At 38.1% G+C, this 24,399-nt stretch overlaps 2 protein-coding genes, 1 long non-coding RNA gene and 1 pseudogene across 3 annotated transcripts; all 4 read right to left on the reverse strand.

Moving 5' to 3' along the window:
- Positions 1-1,546: 1,546 nt before the first annotated feature.
- Positions 1,547-2,866, reverse strand: LOC103432939 (probable LRR receptor-like serine/threonine-protein kinase At3g47570). Its single transcript, XM_008371165.1, has 3 exons — positions 2,629-2,866; positions 1,883-2,347; positions 1,547-1,767 (listed from the first exon to the last, which is right to left on the reverse strand). Exons 1-3 carry the CDS (start codon positions 2,864-2,866, stop codon positions 1,547-1,549), a joined length of 924 nt encoding a protein of 307 aa, XP_008369387.1.
- A 4,142-nt stretch (positions 2,867-7,008) lies between these two features.
- On the reverse strand, positions 7,009-10,439 carry LOC103432938 (probable LRR receptor-like serine/threonine-protein kinase At3g47570; annotated as a pseudogene).
- Positions 10,440-13,112: 2,673 nt separating this feature from the next.
- LOC139197881 (uncharacterized) lies at positions 13,113-14,865 on the reverse strand. Its single transcript, XR_011583257.1, has 2 exons — positions 14,606-14,865; positions 13,113-13,440 (listed from the first exon to the last, which is right to left on the reverse strand). It is a non-coding gene; the product is annotated as an uncharacterized lncRNA (long non-coding RNA).
- Positions 14,866-20,530: 5,665 nt separating this feature from the next.
- On the reverse strand, positions 20,531-24,137 carry LOC103432810 (probable LRR receptor-like serine/threonine-protein kinase At3g47570). The gene is made up of 2 exons (XM_008371014.4): positions 21,285-24,137; positions 20,531-21,172 (listed from the first exon to the last, which is right to left on the reverse strand). Exons 1-2 carry the CDS (start codon positions 23,980-23,982, stop codon positions 20,757-20,759), a joined length of 3,114 nt encoding a protein of 1,037 aa, XP_008369236.1. The 5' UTR covers positions 23,983-24,137; the 3' UTR covers positions 20,531-20,756.
- Positions 24,138-24,399: the final 262 nt, after the last annotated feature.

Here is a 24,399-nt window from a genome sequence, read left to right on the forward strand (position 1 = left end):
AGCCGGTCTCGTAGCATCTTCCGTTGGCATCAACAGCACTGCGGCGATGACAGTTGATTACCTATCCAAGTCTCGGTCAAGAAGGATTTCTGAATCCTTATTAGTCGAGGTCATCTCATCAGCCTTCTCGGCAAAGTGAGGTGTTACAGTTATTACATTCGGCACATTGAAAGCCGAATTTGATATTGAACTTCGTAAGAATAGTAACCTTGTCTTCAGGTTCGAGAGCCCAAGAGGCCGAGACGTGTTCCTTTCTCGGCCGCAATCGCAAGACGCAGAAGTCAGCCGCGCACCCAACGCAACATCAACAAAATTTACTCCTCAGTCGAGCTCGGCCGACGAGTTGGCACGCACCACATTTACCGAAGGACGTAGTTAGCTTATAGATTACTCGACCTGCACACCACGTAGGCTTGGTAGTTTTTAGGATCAACAATATCGTTGTATAAAAAAGAACATAGTAACGATTGTTTAGTAACGGTAAGCATGGTAAAATAAAGAAAATTGGGTTGCACCAAATGAAAGTCCAGTGAGTCGGCCTAGCCCAACATAAAGCGTGCCGATATTTTTCCAGCGCGACTTTTGCCTTTGGGAGCATTTCGATCAGCAGTACACTTGACTTAATCATGGCCTCATTCACTCAGAGCCCCAATCCGACTCAGTCCCGACCACCGGGTCAACTCGCCCGTTCGACGGCGACGGTCACTTGGGCTACGACCCCCAACTTTCCTCCCAGCGGTTCGACTCCTTTGTCGACTCCGAGTCGCTCAAGGACTCCGCCACCGATTCCCCAATCTTCCACGGCTCCGCCGTAGACGACGCTTTCGCCACTCAGCCGGCGTCGGAGGCCTTCTCTCCTCCGTCTATCTACGTCGAGTCGAATGGACAGGGCTTTGATGGAGGGTTTGGCGGGTCCGACGATCCGATTTTGCCGCCTCCATCGGAGATGCTGCCTGAGGAGGGCTTGGCTCTCAAAGAATGGAGGAGGTAGGGTTTTGAATTCCGATTGTTTTTCGATAGAACCGATAGTGTATAGCAATTAAATTTTGACTCTTGGGTGCAATTTAGTTGAAGGTTGTTGGTTTTGATTTGGTTTGATCTTTCTGTTGCTGAGAAACTGAGTGGAAGTTGTTTTGATTTCGGTAGTTTTCAGGAATTTGATATCAAATTGTTAAATTGATTGTTTATCTAAAAGACAAAAACTTGTTAATTGCTGCAGTGGGAATTACATATCGAAATGAGCGTAAGCTTGGGCCATGAATGTCCATTATTCAGTTTCATTTCCAAAAGGATTTGCAGAATTGGTAGGTGAAAAACAGTTCACTAAATTACATGGAGGTATACAGACTATAACAGATCATAAAATACAACACAACATTCTCGACAGTTTTAGGTCTTGACCGTATGGTCCCTAGGCGTCCTGTTTCCAGTCAGCGCATCCCGTATTTAACATAATTCAGCTACTACATTGCTCATGTCCATTCGCTCTCTTGGCATTACTGCAGAACAAGCAACTCCTATTCTTGCAGCGCAAATCAATCATACCTCAACTCTGTCTTTCATCATCTAGGGCACGGTATGCTGCATTGTCTGTGGCATTAGTACTAGTGTTACTTTCTTCTCTTTGAAGAAGCAGTGGATTACATACTTCCTCCACACATTTGGGCAAAGCCATCATGACAAAGTTGTGTAGGCTCAGACCATCTTTAAACATGTCATCCGTCAGCCTCTTGCCGGTTAGCATCTCAAATAGCAGAATTCCCGTAGCTATAGACATCACCATTAGCTGACACCTCACTTTACATTCCATACTCTATAATTTATTTTTCACAAAAATGAAAAGCCATGTTCTTTAAGTGTAACTTCAAAAAATTAATGAAACCTTTTATTCCGTTTGAAGAGCTTTCAGGTGAAGGAAGTATGGAATAAGCATCTGACAAATACCTTGCTGAACCGAAATCACCAAAACAGGTAGTCGGGCCATCATCCAAGAGAATGTTAATCGGTTTTAAATCACAATGAACTATTGGCTTGTGAGAGCGATTGTGCAAATAATCCAGAGCAGACCCTAGGTCAATGGCAATGTTTCCTCTCTGAATAAGATCCGAATGCTTCTGCAGATTGGTTGGCATGTTTACTCTTTGAACTGACCTATTCAGCCATTCTTCTAGGCTTCCTTTCACCTTGAACCAGTTAACCAAATCTTTGAACTCGTTTCCTTGAGAATCGATGCTTGAACAAGCAGTTGGTAGTTTGACAAGATTTGGGTGCCTAATTCTTTTCAAGGCTTCAGATTCAGCTACGAAACTTCTAGAAGCCTGTGAATTTTGAAGATCGAGTACTTTCACTGCAGCAATTCTTTCCTATGATGATTGAGAATTGCCTTGTATCCAGAATCAAAACTTCCACCACCCAATCAAATTTGCAGCGCAGAACCCATCTGTTGCTTTATGGAGATCTCCAAACGACAATTTCAAGAGTGAAACCCTTAGATATGATCCTCAAGTTGACACAAGTTACAACACTACGATCGATCCAACAACCCCACAAGCAATTGAGAGAATGTTTTCAGCCTAAGAAGTAGTCCTTTCTTAGAAAAAGCATAAGGGCATCTTAAATTAGGTGTACCGCCATAAAGCCGTGTGTTTCCCATGGTAGAAATTGCATTTGTGTTTTCTAAAATTCCTCCCTTGCTAAATGAGAGGTTCAAATTCTGCAACTTGAAACGCTCCAAATAGTTTGGAATTCTGCCGGAAAGGTTGCTATGAGAAAGATCGAAATATTCAATCCTTCTCGAAGAACTCAAAGATTCAGGAATTATCCCATCCAATAAGTTACCTCTCAGAGACAGAGTCCTCAAACTCATGCAACTCCCAAATAGTTTTGGAAATGAAGTGTTGTCCAAGCCAGGAGGAGTTCCGTAACCGAAAAGTATTCTATTGAAGAGAGGTTGTATGGAAAGAAATAAGATAACTTTAACGAAACTCTACTGTTTATTTTAACGAAAAACCACATTTTTATACTAAAAAATCAATCCTGATACTATTCACTTTACCCTTATTTTGTCCTTATTGTTAAAACTAAAAAATTTTAAGCTATTTTTATTAGTTTTCCTAAGAAATAATTTGAACCCATGGAAAGAAATAATAAACTTTTCAACCAGCTAGTTTTCTACCGTAATGCAAATGGTAATTTGGCTAGTTTTCTACCGTAATGCAAATGGTAATTTGTCGTCATGGTTAAGATTATTGTTTCAATCGGGTTGTGTTTTTGTCATAAGGAGGATTTCCGCAGGGTGAGAGAGGAATTGGCTGAAACTCGTAAACCAATCATCGGTGGAATTGAATGGTAGGAGCAAAATATTTTTCATTAGATAAGGAGTGAGCTATGTTGAATGCTATCAGTTCTCATATGCAGCCTTTACATGATAACATAAATATTGACGAGAATTGCACGTCTATTGCATAAAATCATTTATTTTCATCCTATTTTGCGTGTTTAGGGAACTTGAATGGTCAATATATACCATCCTATGCATTGGCGTTGAACCGTACGCATGCGTCCCTAATTCGCCGCCGGCGGACGTTAGCCTTTTCTCCTACGCCCTTCAGTACTCATGTGACTGTGACTCAAGTCTAACATTTGTTTTCTTATCCGTCAATATTAGATGTGAATATTAGAACAATGGCAATAGAACTGCCAATCCAAATTCACCTATTTGCTCGTCATGTTTAAGTAGTAGTAATTAAACTCAAAAGATGCTCAAGTGCTTGAATTATGAACAATGTTCCATTAGAGGATCAAGCATTGTAACTTAATGCCGCCTCATTGGGTTGTCAGCTTTTGTATGGATGCAATTACTAGAAATTATGCTTTCATTGCTACGAACAGTTTTGTTTTCATTGATGTCTGGAAAGATTTTGGGAAAACAGGAAGAATAGTGTAAGAATGTAGGTTGGTGTATGTTTAAATTAGTTCTCCCAATTTTCTTTAATTTATTTTTTGTTTATTTTGTTTACATTGCTTAGCTTAATTATAAATTAGGTGTGGTTGAAAATTTGAAGTTTTCTTCATGCATGTGTTTTTCTTTATTCCTAGCTATCTATCTTTTGTCTGAGGTTTCAATTACTTTCAAGAGATATTTTAACGGACTAGGAACACCTTTTTGGCAACGATGAAGAAAGAAGAGTGAAGTCCAGAGGAACAATCTGAAAAGTTGGATCACAAAAAGCAAAGATATTTTGGTGTGTATTACATCTATATGAACAACTTACTCTCCAACATTTTTGCTAAGTAGTGTATTCTACAAACACCTATCTTTTATTCCTTACTGAACATAAGGATGTAAATAGAGTTTGATATGGATGTAAATGGATTTTAACATTTTCTTCACGTTTAACACAATTAAAAAATTAAAAACATGCAGTATCGTGTGGGTTCAATTGCTAATATATACTACAGTAACTAGTGTGTAAACAATCAATGTAAACAACAAAGAAAGTAAGAAAGACTGGCGTTAACCAAGAAAAAAAAAAGGGTAAGAAAGACTGACAAATTTGAAGATTGGACAAACACAAACTTAGTAACGCAAAATATTAAACCGACAGAACACTAAACTTAAATAGACATCCAAGCAAGCACAAAGATGATCTTACAAAGATCATTCACAAATCATAGAATAAAAGCAACTGCAAAAATATTAAAACCGCCGGACCACTCCACGCAAACTACCGTCCAAGTTTCATGGCTGTTGAAATGATGATGACAGGCTATTATTTCTCACTACTTATGCCTTGAAGTGAGGGCAAACAAACGATCTCTTAAAGATTAGTAAGAGATGAAAGTCACTGTTAGATGACACAAGGATTTGGGAATTAATAGCCATCACAACCTTGTCAGTCAATAGAAAAAAAATTGGATGACCGCGGCTTTTGGCTTTGATTTGTCAAACTATACAGAAAATTGGATGAACGCGGCTTTTGGCTTTGATTTGTCAAACTATACCGATATCCACATAAATTTCTCTAAGAATTTGGTTGATATTTTCCTACAGACAAATCTGGATATGCCTGGTCCCACACCTTGGAGACAAATCTAGCTAAATTTCCTGGAAATGGATTTGAAATCTAAAATAAAGTTTTTCTTTTGAAAAGCCATACTGAAAAATGTATTACTACTAACTATATAGATTTAAGCCAAAAAAAAAAAAAAGTTGATCTCATGAAAATAAACCAAATGCTAATATGAATGCTTGAGAACTCCATTTTAGCTAGGCTACCAAATAAAACACTGGATATTTCTGTAACAGTAAGTATATCATTGCTCTTCTTAATTAGCTCTTTAAAAAGCCATGTCGAGCTTACAGATGTAGTGAAAGAAAACTGAAAAGGAAAAAAAAAACAGATAGACTTATTATAGATAGCAGAATGTGACTTAGACGTTATTTATTAAATGTTCGTATTGGGAAGAACAAATACGATTGGAAAAATGTGGTAAGTGTAGCATCATCCGGAAAAAAATGTAAAACGTAAAGACTCGCTAAATAGTTTTTTCTAGCGTAGAGGAAGGTTCATGCAAATGGTACATTGGCAAGTTTCTCCTGCAGTTGCCTTCATATGAGTACTCTCATAGTTAGTACTCTTGCAAATTGCAATGCATTATGCGACGTTGCAAATACGCTTGTTAAATCGATGTCATCTCCGTACGTCGGCATGTTGTTGACTAGATTGTCCCGTCTATGACTCCATGTCGTCTCATGACATTAACAAGAAATAAATAAATCCTTAATAATCATGATGTTATTGTTGATAATGATGCACATATTTTCCTAGTTTCACGCACGCTCCGATTTAATCATGTTTCTTGTTTTCAATTTGTTGGTCATAATAAAGAGAAATGTGTGGGAAGCTGATACAGGTGTACGAAAATCACTTCCCTAATTGATATTGTTTATTTGTTATTGGAATAGTGCTATTTGAGAACATCACTACCATAAAAGTGATATTTGATAACTTTTTTATCTGGATGTTTGTTTACAAAATGATACATTTACGGAGGTGGAGAAATAAATCTACCTGGGGTAGTATAGCCTATGGAGCCATTTATGACAATGGAATTGTTTTCATGCAAGGGAGATGGGCAAAAAGCATCCCAGAGGTACCGAGAAGTATCCCGGTACCTCTGGAATGCTTATTGCCAATCATAAGGTGCCACGTAGATTAACTATAAGATCTATTTTTTTTTTTAAGATTTAAAACTAAAAGTAAAATAAGAACTAAAAACCAAAACTAAAAGAAAAAAAGTCATCATCCTCTTCATCAGGGTAAGCTAAAAAAGAAAAGGAATGCACCATGACACCATTAAAATACTTGGCCTCCTGAAATCACTCTTCATTCTCTCTAGTTGGTTATTTTCTTCAAATTTAAATTAAATTTGGATTTGATTTTATCGAATTTAGATTGAATTTTTTTCCAGTTGGGGTTGTTGGATGCAACAAAAATGTCAGCACGGAATGCTCGTCCGTTGGTTCACTCTTAAAAAAATAGTTCCCCATAGTTAATTCATGTGGAGTCATATGATTGCATTAGTAGGACCACATCAGCACACAAACAAAAAATATTGATGAGATTTTAACGAAATGACTAAGTTGATGTGCAATAATGAAAGTCAAGGACCAAATTTATTGATTTTTGAAACTCAATGACCAAAATGAGGAGTTGGATCAATGTCAATGACCATTTGCGATAAAACCCTTATTTTGTGGAATCCACATGTCATCATTTCATTGGATGTGTGGGTCCCACATACAAACTAACAGAATAATTGACGAAATTTTAACAGAATGACCAAATTGACGTGGGATAGTAAATGTCACAGAATGACCAAATTGATGTAGGATAGTGAATGTCAGGGATGACATTGATTGATTTTGAACGTGAGAGACCAAAATGATGAGTTTGATCAATCTCATGGATCATTTGTGATAAAAACCGAATTAAAATTGCATAATTAATAAGAACAAGAACCAAACTTAAATTGACAAATTCCAAATTTCTAAACAAACATAAAGATGATCATACAAATTAAGATCATTTACAAAACATACAAAATGAAATTGCAAAACGGGAAAATCCACCTCGTCATCATTCAGAAGATCACCATGCAAAGTTCAAGCACTGTCATGGGATTTTATTTAACGATAATAGGGCATTATTACTCACTACTTGGATCGTCATCACGGATACTCTCTAGGCATCCTAGTTCCAGTTAGCACATCCCTTATTAGACTCAATTCAGCTACCACATTGCTCATGTCTTTTCGCTCTCTTGACATCGCTACAGAACAAGCAACTCCTACTCTTGCAATGGAAGTCAAGCACTCCACAACCCTTTTTATTCGATCATTTGGGGAATGATTCCCTCTATTACTTCTGGGATTAGTACTGCTGTTGCTTTCTTCTATTTGAACAAGTAGTGGATCACATATTTCTTCCACACGTTCTGGTAGAGCCATCATAACAAAATTGTGCAGGTCCATACCACCTTTAAACATGTCATCTGTTGGCCTTTTGCCAGTTAACATCTCCAACAACAGTATTCCGTAGCTATACACGTCGCCATATGTTGACACCTCGCCTCCCATTCCATACTCTTAAGTTATATGCACAAAAACATAGCTTTGTTCTTATGTGTGACTTCAAAAAACTCATGCTATATAAAAACCCATACTGGAAGCACAAATAAAATATATACAAAAGAAAATTTACCTGGTGGAGTATAGCCTATGGTGCCTTTTATGACATTGGAACTGCTATTGTGCAAATGAGATGGGCAAGAATCATCCCTGAGGTACCTTGCTAAACCGAAATCACCAACACAAGCAGTCATGTCACTGTCTAACAAAATGTTGCTGGGCTTTATATCACAATGAACTATTGGCATGTGGGAGCGGTTGTGCAAATAATCCAGAGCACACGCTACATCGATGGCAATGTTAACTCTTTGAGTGAGATTCAGATTCTTTGGAAAATTGGCTAGCCTATCTACTCCTTGAGCTGATATGTGTAGCCACTCATCTAGGCTTCCATTCACCATGAACTCATACACCAGGGCTTTGAAATTGTTTCCTTGAAAATCAATGCTTGAACAAGCAGTCAGTAGCTTTTCAAGGCTTCACATTCAGATATGAAACTTTTAGAAGCTCTTGAAGTTTGAAGATTCAATACTTTCACCGCAACATTTCTTTCTTCATGTTGATTAAGAACTCCCTTGTACACCAACCCGAAACTTCCAGCACCAATTAGATTCGAAGCAGAGAAACCATCAGTTGCTTTGAGGAGATCTCCATAGGACAGTTTCAAGAGTGAAACCCCCAGTGATGATCCTGCAGTTGACTTAAGCGCTCTAGCCTTTCTTGATCGATAAAGAAGCGCAAGTAACGACACCAAGACCAAGCCGACAACCCCACATGAAACTGAGATAATTAAGTTCAGCTTAGGAGATAACGCTCGCTTGGATTGCGTAGAGATGCATTTAGGCAATCTTAAGTGAGGTATACCTCCACAAAGCCGTGTGTTTCCCACAACATATACCGCACTTGCATTCTTAAAAACTCCTTGGTTTGGTACTGCACCTTCAAAATCGTTAAATGAAAGGTTCAAATTTTGCAAGAAGGGGAAACTCCCCAAGTAGTTGGGAATTATGCCAATCAAGTTGTTGCGAGAGAGGTCAAAATCTTCAATTCCTCTCAAAGAGCTCAAGGATTTATGAATTGTCCCCTGCAATAAATTTTCTCTCAGAGACAGAGTCATCAAACTTGTGCAACTCCCTAAGCTTTGTGGAATCTCACCAGATAACTTGTTTTCAGAAACATCCAAGAAAACAAGATGCTCTAAGTTACCTACTTCCAAGGGAATGGATTGAGTAAGTTGGTTTCCAGATAGATTCAAGTAAACAGGTAAACTGATGACTTGCTTTGGAATTGGACCGCTAAGATTGTTGTGGGAAAGATCCAACTCTAACATAAACATACAGTCTCCGAGACTTTGTGGTATGCTTCCATTTAATTTGTTTGAGTTGAGAGTCAATCTGCTTAATGAAGTTAGATTTCCTAGAGATGATGGAACATCACCTGACAATTCATTGGAATCTAGATATAGGTCGTAAAGCTTATTCAGTTTACCTATTGAACTCGGTATAGTGCCTGCCAATAAATTCGCAAAAAAGCCTAGTCTCTCCACGTTGATAAGATTTCCAACCCCGATGGGAATGTTTCCGCATATCTGATTCTCATGAAAAGATATTTCCGTGAGCTTTGTTGAGAGATTGCTGATAGATTCAGGCAGCACTCCTCCAAAATTATTGAGGCCGACAGATAAAACTTCTAAATTGGTGCAATTAACAAGAGAAGAGATGAAATCTAAGTCACCTACCTCATTATTTCCAAGATTGTTTTGATCAAGTTCAAGCAAATCCAAATTTGACAGACGTGCCAGACTAGGCACTTTCCCAGTAAACTTATTGCCTGCGATAGAAAATAGTGAAAGGTTTGAGGCATTGGAGATTGAAGCTGGTACTGGTCCAGTGAATTGGTTGGTATGGAAACCAAACGTTTCGAGGTTTGGAAATATAGTGTGGCCCAAGCCAGGAAGAAGAGTTCCATGAAGGTTGTTTTGAAACATATAAATCTCTTTAATTGACGAGAGGTTGTATATAGAGAGAGGGATGGTACCATTCAAATAATTTGAAGCCAATGAAAAAATCATTAAGCTTCTCAACTGGCCAAACCTTTTTGGAATACCTCCATGCAGATTGTTTTCAGATGCATATAGCACTTGAAGAGAAGAAAAATTCCCAAAAGAAGGTGGGATTTTCCCATAAAAATTGTTCCTGCCAAAATCAAGTTCCTGAAGCTTGGACAATGATGTAATTTCAGTTGGAAGTTCGCCACTAAGAGTGTTGCGAAATAAGTAAAGGTATTGGAGGTTAGAGCAACGTGATATGTTGAATGGGATATGACCACTGAAGGAGTTGTTATCAAGGACTAGTGTTTCCAAGCGAAACAAACGACCAATTTCTGGAGGAATGGTGTGGCTGAAGCCATTGTTTTGGAGGCGTAAAATCCTCAGAAAGCTCAAGTTTCCAATGTGGGGAGATAGGTGGCCGGCCAGCCCGCTTGATTGGAGGTTGAGCACTGTAACCCTCTGGTGTTTGCGGCCACAAGTAATGCCTGGCCAATGACAGAAGTGGAGCGATTCATTCCAAGAGCTAAGGATGCCCAAGGTATCGTTCACGATTTCAGCTTGAAAGGCAAGCAAGGAAAGCCTATCCACCTCGTTTCCCGCTAAATGTGAGGAGGAGGCAAAGCTAAAAAGAAAGAGAAGAAAGAGTGGTTGCATGAAAATAAACCAAATGCTAATATGAATACTTGACAACTCCATTTTAGCTAGGCTGCAAAATGAAGCTCTGGATATTTAACCTTAGGTAATCGAAGTTGACGCATAGAAAGGAGTAAATTTTAGCGTCCCAATTCGGTTGCACGGCTGGTTTCTATGTGCATGCCGTGGTTGACGGGTTGGGGAACACAACATATAGCTTTGGCACTCGCAATAATTCTTAATTGACAAATGCTAATCTTATCAAATTTTTCATACAGTATTTGTATCACCTTTCAAATAGAGGAAGGGCTTACGAATATATGTTGGTCTCATCTCTATAAAAAAATGCTAATTTTACCACATTTGTATCATCATTTGTATTCTCTCTAATAGAGATGAGACCCACATGTGTTGATGAATCAACCTTTATTAAAAAAACAGTAGAAATAATAGTACAAATATGTGGTAAGTGTTGCATTAATTTGAGTAACTTACATGTTGGTTATTGACCAAAAAAAAAAAAAGACCTGGAATTATAATAAAAAGCTTTTACGTTAGAATTATCATAAAAAGAAAAAAGTAAAACATAAAGACACTCACTAGCTAGTTTTCTACCGTATTGGAAGGTGTAGGTAAGACTAGAAAAAGTGCCCGTAAGTATGTAAGACTAGAAAAAGTGCCCGTAAGTATGTAAGACTAGAAAAAGTGCCCGGCGTTGCAGTGGGTCTTTAAGATACTAAAGAAAATATATCAATATAGAAAACAGAAGTCTCTTATGCTGTGAGTGTCAAAACTGTATAGAACATGTAAGATTTGTAAATAAATAAATAAATATATATATATATATATATATATATATTAGCGATACTATTTACATACATGTGGAATGTAAGAAAGAAAATTAGTTCTTTTGTTTTGAATCAAGATCACTAATTCCAAAATACAATTTCAAGAACCATTTCCCTACAGTTGAACATCAAGAAAACCACTAATTCTAAAATACAGATTAAATTTCTCTCCATGTTAAAAAGCATGTAAGCAGAGAGACAAAGGATGTGGTTTCTATTACTGGTAGGATTAGCTTGTAAAGGTTTGTCCACCGTGTTTTGAATATTGGTCTCCACTGTAACCACCTTTGAGAACTTTTTTTCTAGATAATTCCACTGTAAAAAGAAATCCATGTTATAATGCATTTCTATTCATAACACGTTTAATACTTTTTAGTGGACCATGATCGGGATTTTAATGTTGTATGTCAATATATAAAATAGAACAAAGCCATTGACAATCTAAAAATATCATATAATTGATAGCGGTGTGTGCTTTTGGTAGATAGTTTGTAATCAGTTTGCAAAATATTGGGATGTCTAGTTCCAGCAGGAGTGTGTTATCCTTAGCAAAGGGGATACTTTTTTATATTTCGTAATTGCCCAGATGAAATCATGGCTCATGCCTCACACATCTGTCATAAAAAAAATCTTAAACACAAAGATTCATCATTATAGCCTAAATTAACATCGCATTATCATATCGGAACAGACAAAGGTACTCAAACTCTAGTGTCCCACATGTTGACATCCAACAAACCAATCAAAAAAATTTCTCTAGTGAAAGAATAAAACTGAATTAAAAAATAAAACAGAGAGAACTATCATAGAAAGCAGAAAGTAACTTACACGTTAGTTATGAAATGTTCGGCCCAGGTAGAAAGTAAAACTGTAAGACTCATTAGCTAGTTTTCTACCTTAGTGGAAGGTTAGCTAGTCTTCCACTAGCTAGTTTTCTACCGTAATGCAAATGGTAAATTGGCTAGTTTTCTACTCTCACAATTATTACTCTTGCAAAATGCGATGCATCTGTGACGGAGCAAATACTCTTTGTTTTTCATTTTTTATGAAAGTATAATATTCATTAAGGAGACGAGAAAATGTACAAGAGGTTAGAAGGTTTAAAAGAGTCACCAGTGAAAAAAAAAAACTGCTTCACTTTGAAGTTAAGCATTAAAAAAAGTGTTTGGTAAATATAAAATATACTGCTTATTTTAAAAGTAATGACTTCTAGACAACAACTTTTAAAAGTAGCTTGTAGATTGCTTTTAAAAAGATTAACTTTTCAATAATACCATATTGAAGATGAAAAACTGAAAATAGTCCTTTGACTCATGTCCACGTTAGATTATATAGTCCATGTCATATTTAATTATTTTTTTACAAATTTATTATATTTGTAGTTTACCTATATTGCCCTTAGGTACAGATAAATGCCTATACGTTCTGGAATTGTGGATTCCCCACATCTCTCTGCATCTGTTACAATTCATCTCTCCATCTCCTCTTCATCGGTTACGATTTCATCTCTCCATTTCCGGTGTCGATGAAGTTTTCCCCTTTTTTCTCTGTTGATGACAATGTTCACGCTTCCTTTCTATATATTGATCCCGAAAATCAGTTTCTCTTTATTGGTTGGATTGTCTCATTATCAATTCATAGTAATCATCCTGATTTTCAGAATTTTCAATTGTTTGTTTAGGAGATTTGACCATTTCGTCTCATTTTTAAGTACACATTGTTAGTTCATTGTACTCACTTTTTTTTAATGTTTTATTTGTTTGTAGGAGAAATGGAATTGGCTATCATTGGCAGATGTAACCACAATGGAAACACTGTAGCTTTCCCAATTTTTGGGAACACGTCATTCGCCGAGGTTTGTTCACATGTTCGAGGTTTGACGAATTGGTTGTTGGTACTTTTAATCCAAAAATGGCAGCAATATCTATAGCTGTTATCGTCAAGCGCTTACCACCTATATCAAAGCATTTAAGATCCTTATTATAAGTCTCTAGTATATCAATAACATCGTAGTCGTTCTTCCATGCATCATTTGTCGCAATGCCTTCTCTGTATGTCTTGAACAAATCCCAAAATGGTGTCCTCTCCATAAGCTCAAGGTGGATAGGTTTGATATGATTTTGAAACTTTTGGTAGGCTTCTACAAAAATCCCCATGTTAGACATGTATTGTAGGAATGAATATTTACTCCTCTTTCGTGCCATAATTCTTGTAACCTGTGGATTCATACAATATGGAAAAGCATAAGAGTTTACACAATAATTGAAATGCATCAGGTATTACAGCAAAATGGATTAAATAAGTCCTCAGGTGGATTCAAACATAATTAGTACAAACGGTACAACTTTTTTTTCATACCGAATTGTTCGGAACTACACTATAAACATATTTATTTGAAAGTGTGCCCAAATTGAGCTTACCAAATCAAACAGACCTAAACATCATAATGTAAGTAATTGAATTCACAACCTAATTGACCATACCAAATCAATTGGACCTAAATGTACACAACATACCTAAATGAACGTACCAAATGGAGGGGACCTAATTGACCGTACCTAAATGAACGTACCAAATAGAGGGGACCTAATTGACCGTACCGAAAGGAGGGGACCTAATCGACCGTACCGAAAGGAGGGGACCTAATCGACCGTACCGAATGGAGAGGACCTAAACATAAGCAACGTAACCGTACCGAATGGAGAGGACCTAAACATAAGCAACGTACCTAACTGCCCCTTCCAAACCCAAAAGACCGTACAAAAATTACAAACATATATGATGGCATTGCACAGCCAGCAAAGACTTTAGGCCATATCCTCATTCCCTTCCCAACTAAGATGCACAATACACTATTTTTTCAATGAGCTTTCATCCCCCTGCTTCACATCCCATTCTACTTGCAATTTTGCAATGTTTTCAATATCATTTATCTTTTACGCTATCTCAAATGCTTTCATTTTTTTTAATAGTCCTGCACTCAATAAATTAAAAATGAGTCCAAGGATAAACGAAACGAACTAATTTGTATGTATAGAAAATGACCACAATGAAACCATATAGTGTACCTAACTGACCGTACCAAATGGAGATGACCTAACTGACCGTACCAAATGGAGGGGACCTAATCGACCGTACTGAATGAAACAAGAGCCAACATATACAAAATCTCCATAGAGGCCTTTCAACAAACACATGGTGTGCATTGTAAAAATCAATTATTGCTAAAACAAATGAAACTTATCGGACCAAAACATGCACACCATATGAAACAAGCTATACAAGTATCACCCCGTGTGTGTTGATTATGGTAGCTAAACACATATTCCACACCATATAGCTTATGATTACGACAAAAGAACACTACAAATAGTAGCTTACAAGTGATTCGTGGGTTCCGACGAAAGTAGCAAATCGAGGAAGTCGAACAATTGTAGCTTCAAACAGATTTTCATGGAGCAAGGGTCCTGACGGTTACAACAACTGAAATAATGCTTTGTGAGAGTAGACAACATGTTTGAAAATTTGAAAATTTTCATTGATTACAGCTTCAATACCGGATGAAACGGACTCACCGCTTTCTCTCTAAATCTCTCTTTAATGTTTACTGTTACGAATCTGAGAACAAAAATGTTGAGGTTACAGTTCTGACATTTAAGATGGCAGACATGTAAACAGTGGTAAAAACTGTGGTATTTGTATAGGTGACATGTCATGGTGCATTGAAATAAATGATCTTTTTTAGATACTGAAAACCTCTTAGGTTATATTCTAAAAATTATCTTTGGTAAGGACTAATCTCTAAGAGCCCCTTTAATAAAATGCAGAGTTAAGTCTTTAATACATATTTCAATTGTTGTAATATCTTCATTAATATTTTTAAAATGACATTATTTGCCTTCCACACATATTTTATCCCTTAGATAATAAAGTGACCGTTATAACCTACCATTACAAACACTAACCTTACACTATCAACATCATTATCACCACCATAACCATAATCGCCACAGCCACCACTGCCGCAACAACCATAACCGCTACTACCGCCATTGTCACTACCATCATTGTTGCGGTTGCCGCCGCCACTACCACAACTGCAACCACCACCACTAGCACCACCACCGTCCCTAGCACCATTGTTACCTCTACACCCCAACCACCGCATCCCACTATTAGTACCATCACCATACCTCCACTATAATCACAACCGCCACCATTTCCACCACAACCACAACTGCCACCACAGCCATTAGCACCATTATTACCTCTACACCCCAATCACCACATCCTGATATTACACCACCACCATTCATACTACCATCACCACCATTGCAACCACCACCACCACCACCACCACTGATAGAGTATAGAAATTGATGTATATGATGATGACATTTGTAATTAGATTAGAAGATGTGTTAGTTAAGGCAGTTAGCCTTGTTGTTGGAAGTGTATAAATATCTCAACCTTCTGTATTACTTAGTCATTACGAAATCTATCAAGAACATTCATTCTCTCTCTCTTCTCTTTGAGTTGTTATCTCTCTCTAGAATTTCTGTATACAATTTCATAGATTTAATTACATTTACATGGTATCAATAGCCATTGTTGCCTACGCTTGATCTTTGATCTTTCTTCTCTACTTCCGCTCGCCTCAACGGTGTCTTTGCTCTCGTAAATTTGTCTTCAGTATCTTCAATTCTCTTCGTCTTTTTGAAATTCTGATTTCTAGGGTTTTTCTCGGTTGATCATCTTCTTGCGTCGATCATTTCTTCTGCTCTTTTGGTTAGTGCATACCAGCTGTTTGCTAAAAGTTCTCATTGAGTTTGTCAGAAGCAATTTCAATGGTAACTGCAACGCAACTTCAACTTGTGCAATCCCCGATTACTGCCCTAATATCCTCTATTTCGACTTCGGTGAATGTCAAATTGGATGACTCCAACTACCTTAATTGGCACTTTCAGATACAACTATTGTTGGAGAGCAATGGAATTATGGGGTTTGTTGATGGCTCACATCCCTGTCTTCCTTAATTTTTCGATCAATTTGGTGCCTCTGGTATGAACTCTAGCTCTAATGCTTCTGTTGCTACGGCTGAGTGTGTGATTTGGAAAATGCATGATAAGGCTGTAATGCAACTGCTAACTGCTACCCTTTAGCCTGCTACTTTATCCTGTGCTATTGGTAGTAAGAGTTCTCAAGATATATGGATTCGTTTGAAAGAACAATTCTCTACTGTGTCTAAGACTAGTATCTTTCAAATGAAGTCTAATCTCCAAACAATTAAGAAGGGTTCTGATTCTGTGTCCTAGTATCTTCATAGGATAAAAGAGGCTCGGGATTACTTATCTGCTGCTGGAGTTTACTTTGCTGATGAAGATATTGTTATACTTGCTCTCAATGGTTTACCCTCTGAATATAGTACTTTTCAGTGTATCATTTGAGGTCGTGAGAATGTGATATCTCTTAAAGAGTTTCGATCTCAATTACTTGCTGAAGAGATTATTGTTGAGAATTTTACCACCGCACCATTTATTACTGCAATGGTTGCAAACAATGTTTCTAATTCAGGAAAGGGTACATCTGGTCAATCTTAATTTTTTTATGGAGGTTATAAGCCGTTTAATGGCAACAGAAACAAAGGAAAAGGCAAGTTTAATCAAGGGTTTAGGTCTTATCCACCCAAACACTCTTTTTCCACTCAAACACATGTGCTACCAACACTGAATCTGGGCATCCTTGGTCGCTCCCCAGTGCAGTCTTATGGCAATCCAAGTGCTCCCTTGGTGCAAACCTGTCAACTCTGTAATGCTGAAGGACACACATCACCATTATGCCATTCTAAACCTCCTGACAGAGTTAATTGTCAAATCTGTGGCAAACACAATCACAGCACATGGTATTGTTTTTATAATGACAAAGGTCCTAATTTTGTTGGCGCTACCACTCAGTTTTATTCGTCTCAGATGCATTCCTCAAACTTTGGTGCTCCCGATTACAATGCTCCTATTCAACAATCTGCAATGCATGGACAACAATTCTATCCTCAGCATCATTCTCCTCAATCTATGCTTACTGTGATGACTCAGTCACCTTCCGTGGCATCTACTTCTCACTCTAACCCTCAAGTGTGGCTCACTGACTCTGGTGCTACAAATCACATGACTTATGATCTCAGCAACTTATCTCTGGCATCTCCATATATATATAAATAAAAAAACAAGCCTATGCCGAGCACCAGCTCGCCGAGCTCGGCATATGTGATGTATACATAGGCAGAGCACGAGATGGCCTTCGGCTCAGTAAAACAACCTTTATTTAAACAAGCCTAGTGTGAATTGAGCAACCATGTCGTTAATGACGTAGACTCTCCATTGTGCTGCATGGGATGTTCCTCGGCCCCCTTTATTTTCTGAAGCATCGGCCTGCACGGCCGAATGGTGAAGAAAATAATTTATTTATTTTTTCTCTTTTTTTTGTGTACTTTTTGTACGAGGATTAAATTCTCGTTGCCTTCTTATTTTCTTAAGTATCAGTCAAGAGGCCAAATGGTTAAGAAAATAATTTAACAAATGGAAAGAAAAGTGGCCGAACCATAAATAGGAGGAGGCCAACGATGCTTTATTCCAAGCTGAGATATTTTAATATCAAAATTCTCAAATTGATTTCGCTCTAGGCCGAATAAAGAATTTTCTCCACATATTTTTGCCTTGGTAAAATATTTTTCATTTTCGGCCGCCGAATGTGTTGAACAATTATTATGCCCCCCAAGCATAATAACTTTGTTAATTTCGGCTTTTAACTCAATTAACTGAGCCAAACGAGATTTCTTCATATCGGCTTTATCACCAATAATCATATCGATTGGCGTGGTCTTGGCAGCTAGGTCTATGTCTTTAATTACCATATCAATCGATGTGATTTTATGGTTTGACGCCATGTATCGGTCTTGTTCGCCATTGGAGCACTCCTCTGACGAACCATTTTCTAAGTCGATTTCTGGCTCAGAAACTCGAACTTTTTCTTCTAGGCCTACCACAATTTCAGTCTCGATCGAACAAACAAGTGGCCTAGGTTCTTCTTCGGCCAGCTTGGTAATTTTAATAGGCCGAAGTTTGATTGTTTCTGGATCGGAAAATTGCCCCCATCTTCTAGACAACTTCTCAAGAACTTTACAGTATTCTTCAATGAATTTTTGTTGCTTCTCGACTCTTTCCTTGTATAGGCGCAAAATCTCACCCACTGAAGCTTGATTGAGATCTTGATATATCATGTGAACTTTGTAGTTTTAGCACTGGTCCCACTGGGCATGCCAAAATGTTGACCCTAAAAACTACCAAGCCTACGTGGCGCGCAGGCCGAGTAACTAATAAGCTAACTACGTCATTCGGTTGTATGCGGGGCGTGCCAACTCGTCGGCCAAGCTCGGCCAAGGAGTAAAATTTGTTGATGTTGCGTTGGGTGCGTTGCTGACTTCTTAATCTTGCGACTGCGGCCGAGGAAGGAACACGTCTCGGCCTTCGAGTTCTAGAGCCTGAAGACAAGGCTGCTAGTTCTGCGAAGTTCAATATCAAATTCGGCTTTCAATGTGCCGAATGTAGTAACTTGTAACACCTCACTTCGCCGAGAAGGCTAATAAGATGACCTCTGCCAATAAGGATTCGAAAATCCTTCTCGACCGAGACTTGGATAGATAACTAGTCGGCCCTGTCGTAGTGTTATTTATCCAAACTGAAGGTGCTTCATGGTTGGCTAATTCTACGGCAACAGTGTTGTTTATCCAAACTGAAGATGTTCGCCGGTTGCCTTCACAATGCTGTTTATCCAAACTGAAGATGTGTTGGAGAGAAAAAGAAAATAAAAAATCTCAAGATGTTTGAGAGGTTTCGCGTAGAGCGAGGGTTTGCGCATGGTAGTTTGTGTGTTGAGTTGGAGGTCCTTCTTCTGTTGCTATTGCCTCTATATTTATATGACTGAGGTACTTGCTTTGCACGGTAAGATAATGTTGCAGATTTTAACTACAACTCTAACTCCTGAAGTTGATTCGCATCAGAAACCAGAAACCAAGGCATATCCTTCAAACTGAGCCGTGGGATTTGTTCCAAGACTTTTCAAACCTAATAAAAGTCCATCTAGGCTTATCACATCACATTTCAAGCCCACTTAGGCTTCTCATCTATCACCAAAACTCCATCAGTAGCCTTTATCCCATGCATGAATAATAAAATGAAATATAATCCCATCATAATTAAAAGCCTAGCCTAGCTAGGCTTTCTTTTCTTGTCATATGCAGGTTACGGCATATATATATATATATATAATTATATAGTAAGCAACCTTTCACACGGCATGCACAAGCCAAACCCATCATCAATTCAATTCATCTGACAACATCCATAAATAACACAGCCTACTTAGGTCTCCTATCTCACCATTATCCAAGTCTTGCAAATCCCATGTTATGCCACGTGATAAGAATCCAAACCGAGTTGCTCTAACCGACACGCTACACTGCTAACAAATCCCCCAAATTAAATCGGACTGTTTCACCTATCTCTCCGTTGGGATATAATTCACATCTTATTTATATGGTTTAAGAAGATGCAGATAATTCGTATTAAAAGATTATTATGATAAAAACCATAATATTATCCTTTAACAAAAATATCTTCACTTTTCCATCCGACGGTTGAGAACTATACTTACTCAACGGCCTTGATTACATGGGCTGATGGTGTAAATTTGGGTCCAAACAGTTCCACAACTGGTTTCTGCATGCATGCCATGGTTGACGGTTTGGGGAACACAACAAACAAGTTTGGGACTTGCAATAATTCTTCAAAAATGCTATATACTCTTACTACATTTTTCATATTACATATGTATCATCTCTTTAATAGGATGAGACCACATGTATTGGTGGGTCGTACTTCTATTAACAAGGTGGTACAAATGTAGTATGAAAAATATAGTAGGTATATCATTGCTCTTCTTAATTAGCTCTTTAAAAAGCCGAGTCGAGCTTGCAGATGTAGTGAAAGAAAACTGAAAAGAAAGAAAAAAAACAGATAAAGTTATCATAGATAGTAGAATGTGACTTAGATGTTATTTATTAAATGTTCGTATAGGGAAGAACAAATACGATACGAAAAACGTTATAAGTTTGATGAATCTCAGAGACCATTTGTGGGATAGTGAATGTCAGGGATGAAATTGATTGATTTTGAAAGTGAGGGGCCAAAATGATGAGTTTGATCAATATCAGAAACCATTGGTGATAAAAACCCAATTAAAATTGCATAATTAATCAGAACAAGAACCAAACTTAGATTGACAAATTCCAAATTTCCAAGCAAACATAAAGATGATCTTACAAATTATGATCATTTACAAAACATACAAAATAAAATTGCAAAACGGGAAAATCCACCTCGTCATCATTCAGAAGATCACCATGCAAAGTTCAGGCACTGTCATGGGATTTTATTTAACAATAACAGGGTATTATTACTCACTACTTGGATCGCCATCACGGATACTCTCTAGGCATCCTAGTTCCAGTTAGCACATCCCTTATTAGACTCAATTCAACTACCACATTGCTCATGTCATTTCGCTCTCTCGGCATCGCTACAGAACAAGCAACTCCTACTCTTGCAATGGAAGTCAAGCACTCCACAACCCTTTTTCTTCGATCATTTGGGGCAAGATTCCCCACATTACTTCTGGAATTAGTACTGCTGCTGCTTTCTTCAATTTGAACAAGTAGTGGATCACATATTTCTCTCACACGCTCTGGTAGAGCCATCATAACAAAACTATGCAGGTCCATACCACCGTTAAACATGTCATCTGTCGGCCTCTTGCCAATTAACATCTCCAACAACAGTATTCCGTAGCTATACACGTCGCCATATGTTGACACCTCGCCTCCCATTCCATACTCTTAAGTTATATGCACAAAAACATAGCTTTGTTCTTATGTGTGACTTCAAAAAACTCATGCTATACACAAAACCATAGTGCGCAAATAAAATATATACAAAAGAAAATTTACCTGGGGGAGTATAGCCTATGGTGCCTTTTATGACATTGGAACTGCTATCGTGCAAAGGAGATGGGCAAGAAGCATCCCGAAGGTATCTTGCTAAACCGAAATCACCAACACAAGCAGTCATGTCACTGTCTAACAAAATGTTGCTGGGCTTTATATCACAATGAACTATTGGGATGTGGGAGCTGTTGTGCAAATAATCCAGAGCACACGCTACATCGATGGCAATGTTAACTCTTTGAGTGAGATTCAGATTCTTCGGCAGATTGGCTGGCCTATCTACACCTTGAGCTGATATGTGCAGCCACTCATCTAGGCTTCCATTCACCATGAACTCATACACCAGGGCTTTGAAATCGTTTCCTTGAAAATCAATGCTTGAACAAGCACTTAGTAGCTTGGCAAGATTTCGATGCCTAATGCTTTTCAAGGCTTCACATTCAGATATGAAACTTTTAGAAGCTCTTGAACTTTGAAGATTGAGTACTTTCACCGCAACATTTCTTTCTTCATGCTGATTGAGAACTCCCTTGTACACGGACCCGAAACTTCCAGAACCAATCAGATTCGAAGCAGAGAACCCATCAGTTGCTTTGAGGAGATCTCCATAGGACAGTTTCAAAAGCGAAACCCCTAGTGATGATCCTGAAGTTGATTTAAGCGCTTTATCCTTTCTATATCGATAAAGAAGTGCAAGTAACAACACCAAGACCAAGCTGACAACCCCACATGAAACTAAGATAATTAAGTTCAGCTTAGGAGATAACCCGCACTTAGATTGCTTGGAGACACATTTAGGCAATCTTAAGTGAGGTATACCTCCACAAAGTCGTGTGTTTCCCACAACAGATACCGCACTTGCATTCTTAAAAACTCCTTGGATTGGTACTGCACCTTCAAAATCATTAAATGAAAGGTTCAAATTCTGCAAGAAGATGAAACTCCCCAAATAGTTGGGAATTATGCCAGACAAGTTGTTGCGAGAGAGGTCAAAATTTTCAATTCCTCTCAAAGAGCTCAAGGATTTAGGAATTGTCCCCTGCAATAAATTTTGTCTCAGAGACAGAGTCGTCAAACTTGTGCAACTCCCTAAACTTTGTGGAATCTCACCAGATAACTTGTTTTCAGAAACATTCAATAAAACAAGATGCTGTAAGTTACCTACTTCCGTGGGAATGGATTCAGTAAGTTGGTTTCCAGATAGATCCAAGTAAATCAATGTATTGATGAATTGTTTTGGAATTGGACCTCTAAGATTGTTGTGGGAAAGATCCAAATATAACATAAACCTGGAGTCTCCAAGACTTTGTGGTATGCTGCCGTGTAACTGGTTTGACTCGAGATACAAACTGCTTAATGAAGTTAGATTTCCTAGAGATGATGGAACATTACCCGACAATTCATTCCAACCTAGAAATAGGACATAAAGCTTATTCAATTTACCTATTGAACTCGGTATAGTGCCTGCCAATAAATTTGCAGATAAGCTTAGTCTCTCCAAGTTGATAAGATTTACAATCCCGATGGGAATGTTTCCGTGTATCTGATTCCCCTTAAAATATATTTCCCTGAGCTTTGTTGAGAGATTGCTGATAGATTCAGGTAGCACTCCTCCAAAATTATTGACGCCGATAGATAAAGCATGTAAATTGGTGCAATTAACTAGAGAAGAGATGAAATCCAAGTCACCTTCCTCATTATTTCCAAGATTGTTCTCTTGAAGATCAAGCCAATACAAATTTGACAGGCGTGCCAGACTAGGCACTTTCCCAATAAACTTATTGAATGAGATAGCAAATAGTGAAAGGCTTGAGGCATTGGAGATTGAAGCTGGTACTGGTCCAGTGAATTGGTTGGTATGGAAAGCAAAGGTTTCGAGGTTTGGAAATATAGTGTGGCCCAAGCCAGGAGGAAGAGTTCCATGAAGGTTGTTTTGAAGCACATAAATGACTTTAATTGACGAGAGGTTGTATATGGAGAGAGGAACGGTACCATTCAAATAATTAACCGCCAATGAGAAAGCCACTAAGCTTTTCAACTGGCCAAGGCTATTTGGAATACCTCCATGCAGATTATTTGTGTGCACAGATAGCTTTTGAAGAGAAGAAAGATTCCCAAAAGAAGGTGGGATTTTCCCATAAAAAATGTTCTTGCTTAAATCAAGTAACCGAAGCTTGGACAATGAGCCAATTTCAGTTGGAAGTTCGCCACTAAGAGTGTTGCCATATAAGCCAAGGTATTGGAGGTTAGAGCAACGTGATATGTTGAATGGGATATGACCACCGAAGGAGTTGTTATAAAGGAGTAGTCTTTCCAAGCGGAACAAACGACCAATTTCTGGAGGGATGGTGTGGCTGAAGCTATTGTTTGGAAGGTTTAAAGCCCTCAGAAAGCTTAAGTTTCCAATGTGGGGAGATAGGTGGCCGGCCAGCCCGCTTGATTGAAGGTCGAGCACTGTAACCCTCTGGTGTCTGCGGCCACAAGTAATGCCTGGCCAATGACAGAAGTGGAGGGATTCATTCCAAGAGCTAAGGATGCCGAGGGTATCGGTCACGATTTCAGCTTTAAAGGCAAGCAAGGAAAGCCTATCCACCTCATTCCCCGCCAAACGGGAGGATGAGGCAGAGCTAAAAAGAAAGATAAGAAAGAGTGGTTGCATGAAAATAAACCAAATGCTAATATGAATACTTGAGAACTCCATTTTAGCTAGGCTGCAAAATGAAGCTCTGGATATTTATGTAACTGTTAGTTGACGCAAAGAATGGAGTCAATTTCAGGGTCCGAATTGGGTTGCACAGCTGGTTTCTGGAGGAAAATTGGATCACAGCCTTGTTAGATTAAGACTAGGGAATTAATAGACATCACAAATGCCCGTCACCGATAGTATATGTGATTCGTCACCTGTTCTTAGTATACGTGGCGCCCGATTCCTCACATATTTTCAAGCCCAAATGCCAATCTTGACTGAATTTATGACTTTATAAGCGTCACAAATCCTAAAATTATGTGATGAATAGGTATATCGTCACATGCTCCTTTAAATTGTTTATATTATATTTTAATCCATTTATTCTTTTACATTTTATCATTTTAGTAATTAAACTAACATTTCAGCTTA

The sequence above is a fragment of the Malus domestica genome, chromosome 07 (genome assembly GCF_042453785.1).
Source record: "Malus domestica chromosome 07, GDT2T_hap1".
NCBI classification, from domain to species: domain Eukaryota; kingdom Viridiplantae; phylum Streptophyta; class Magnoliopsida; order Rosales; family Rosaceae; genus Malus; species Malus domestica.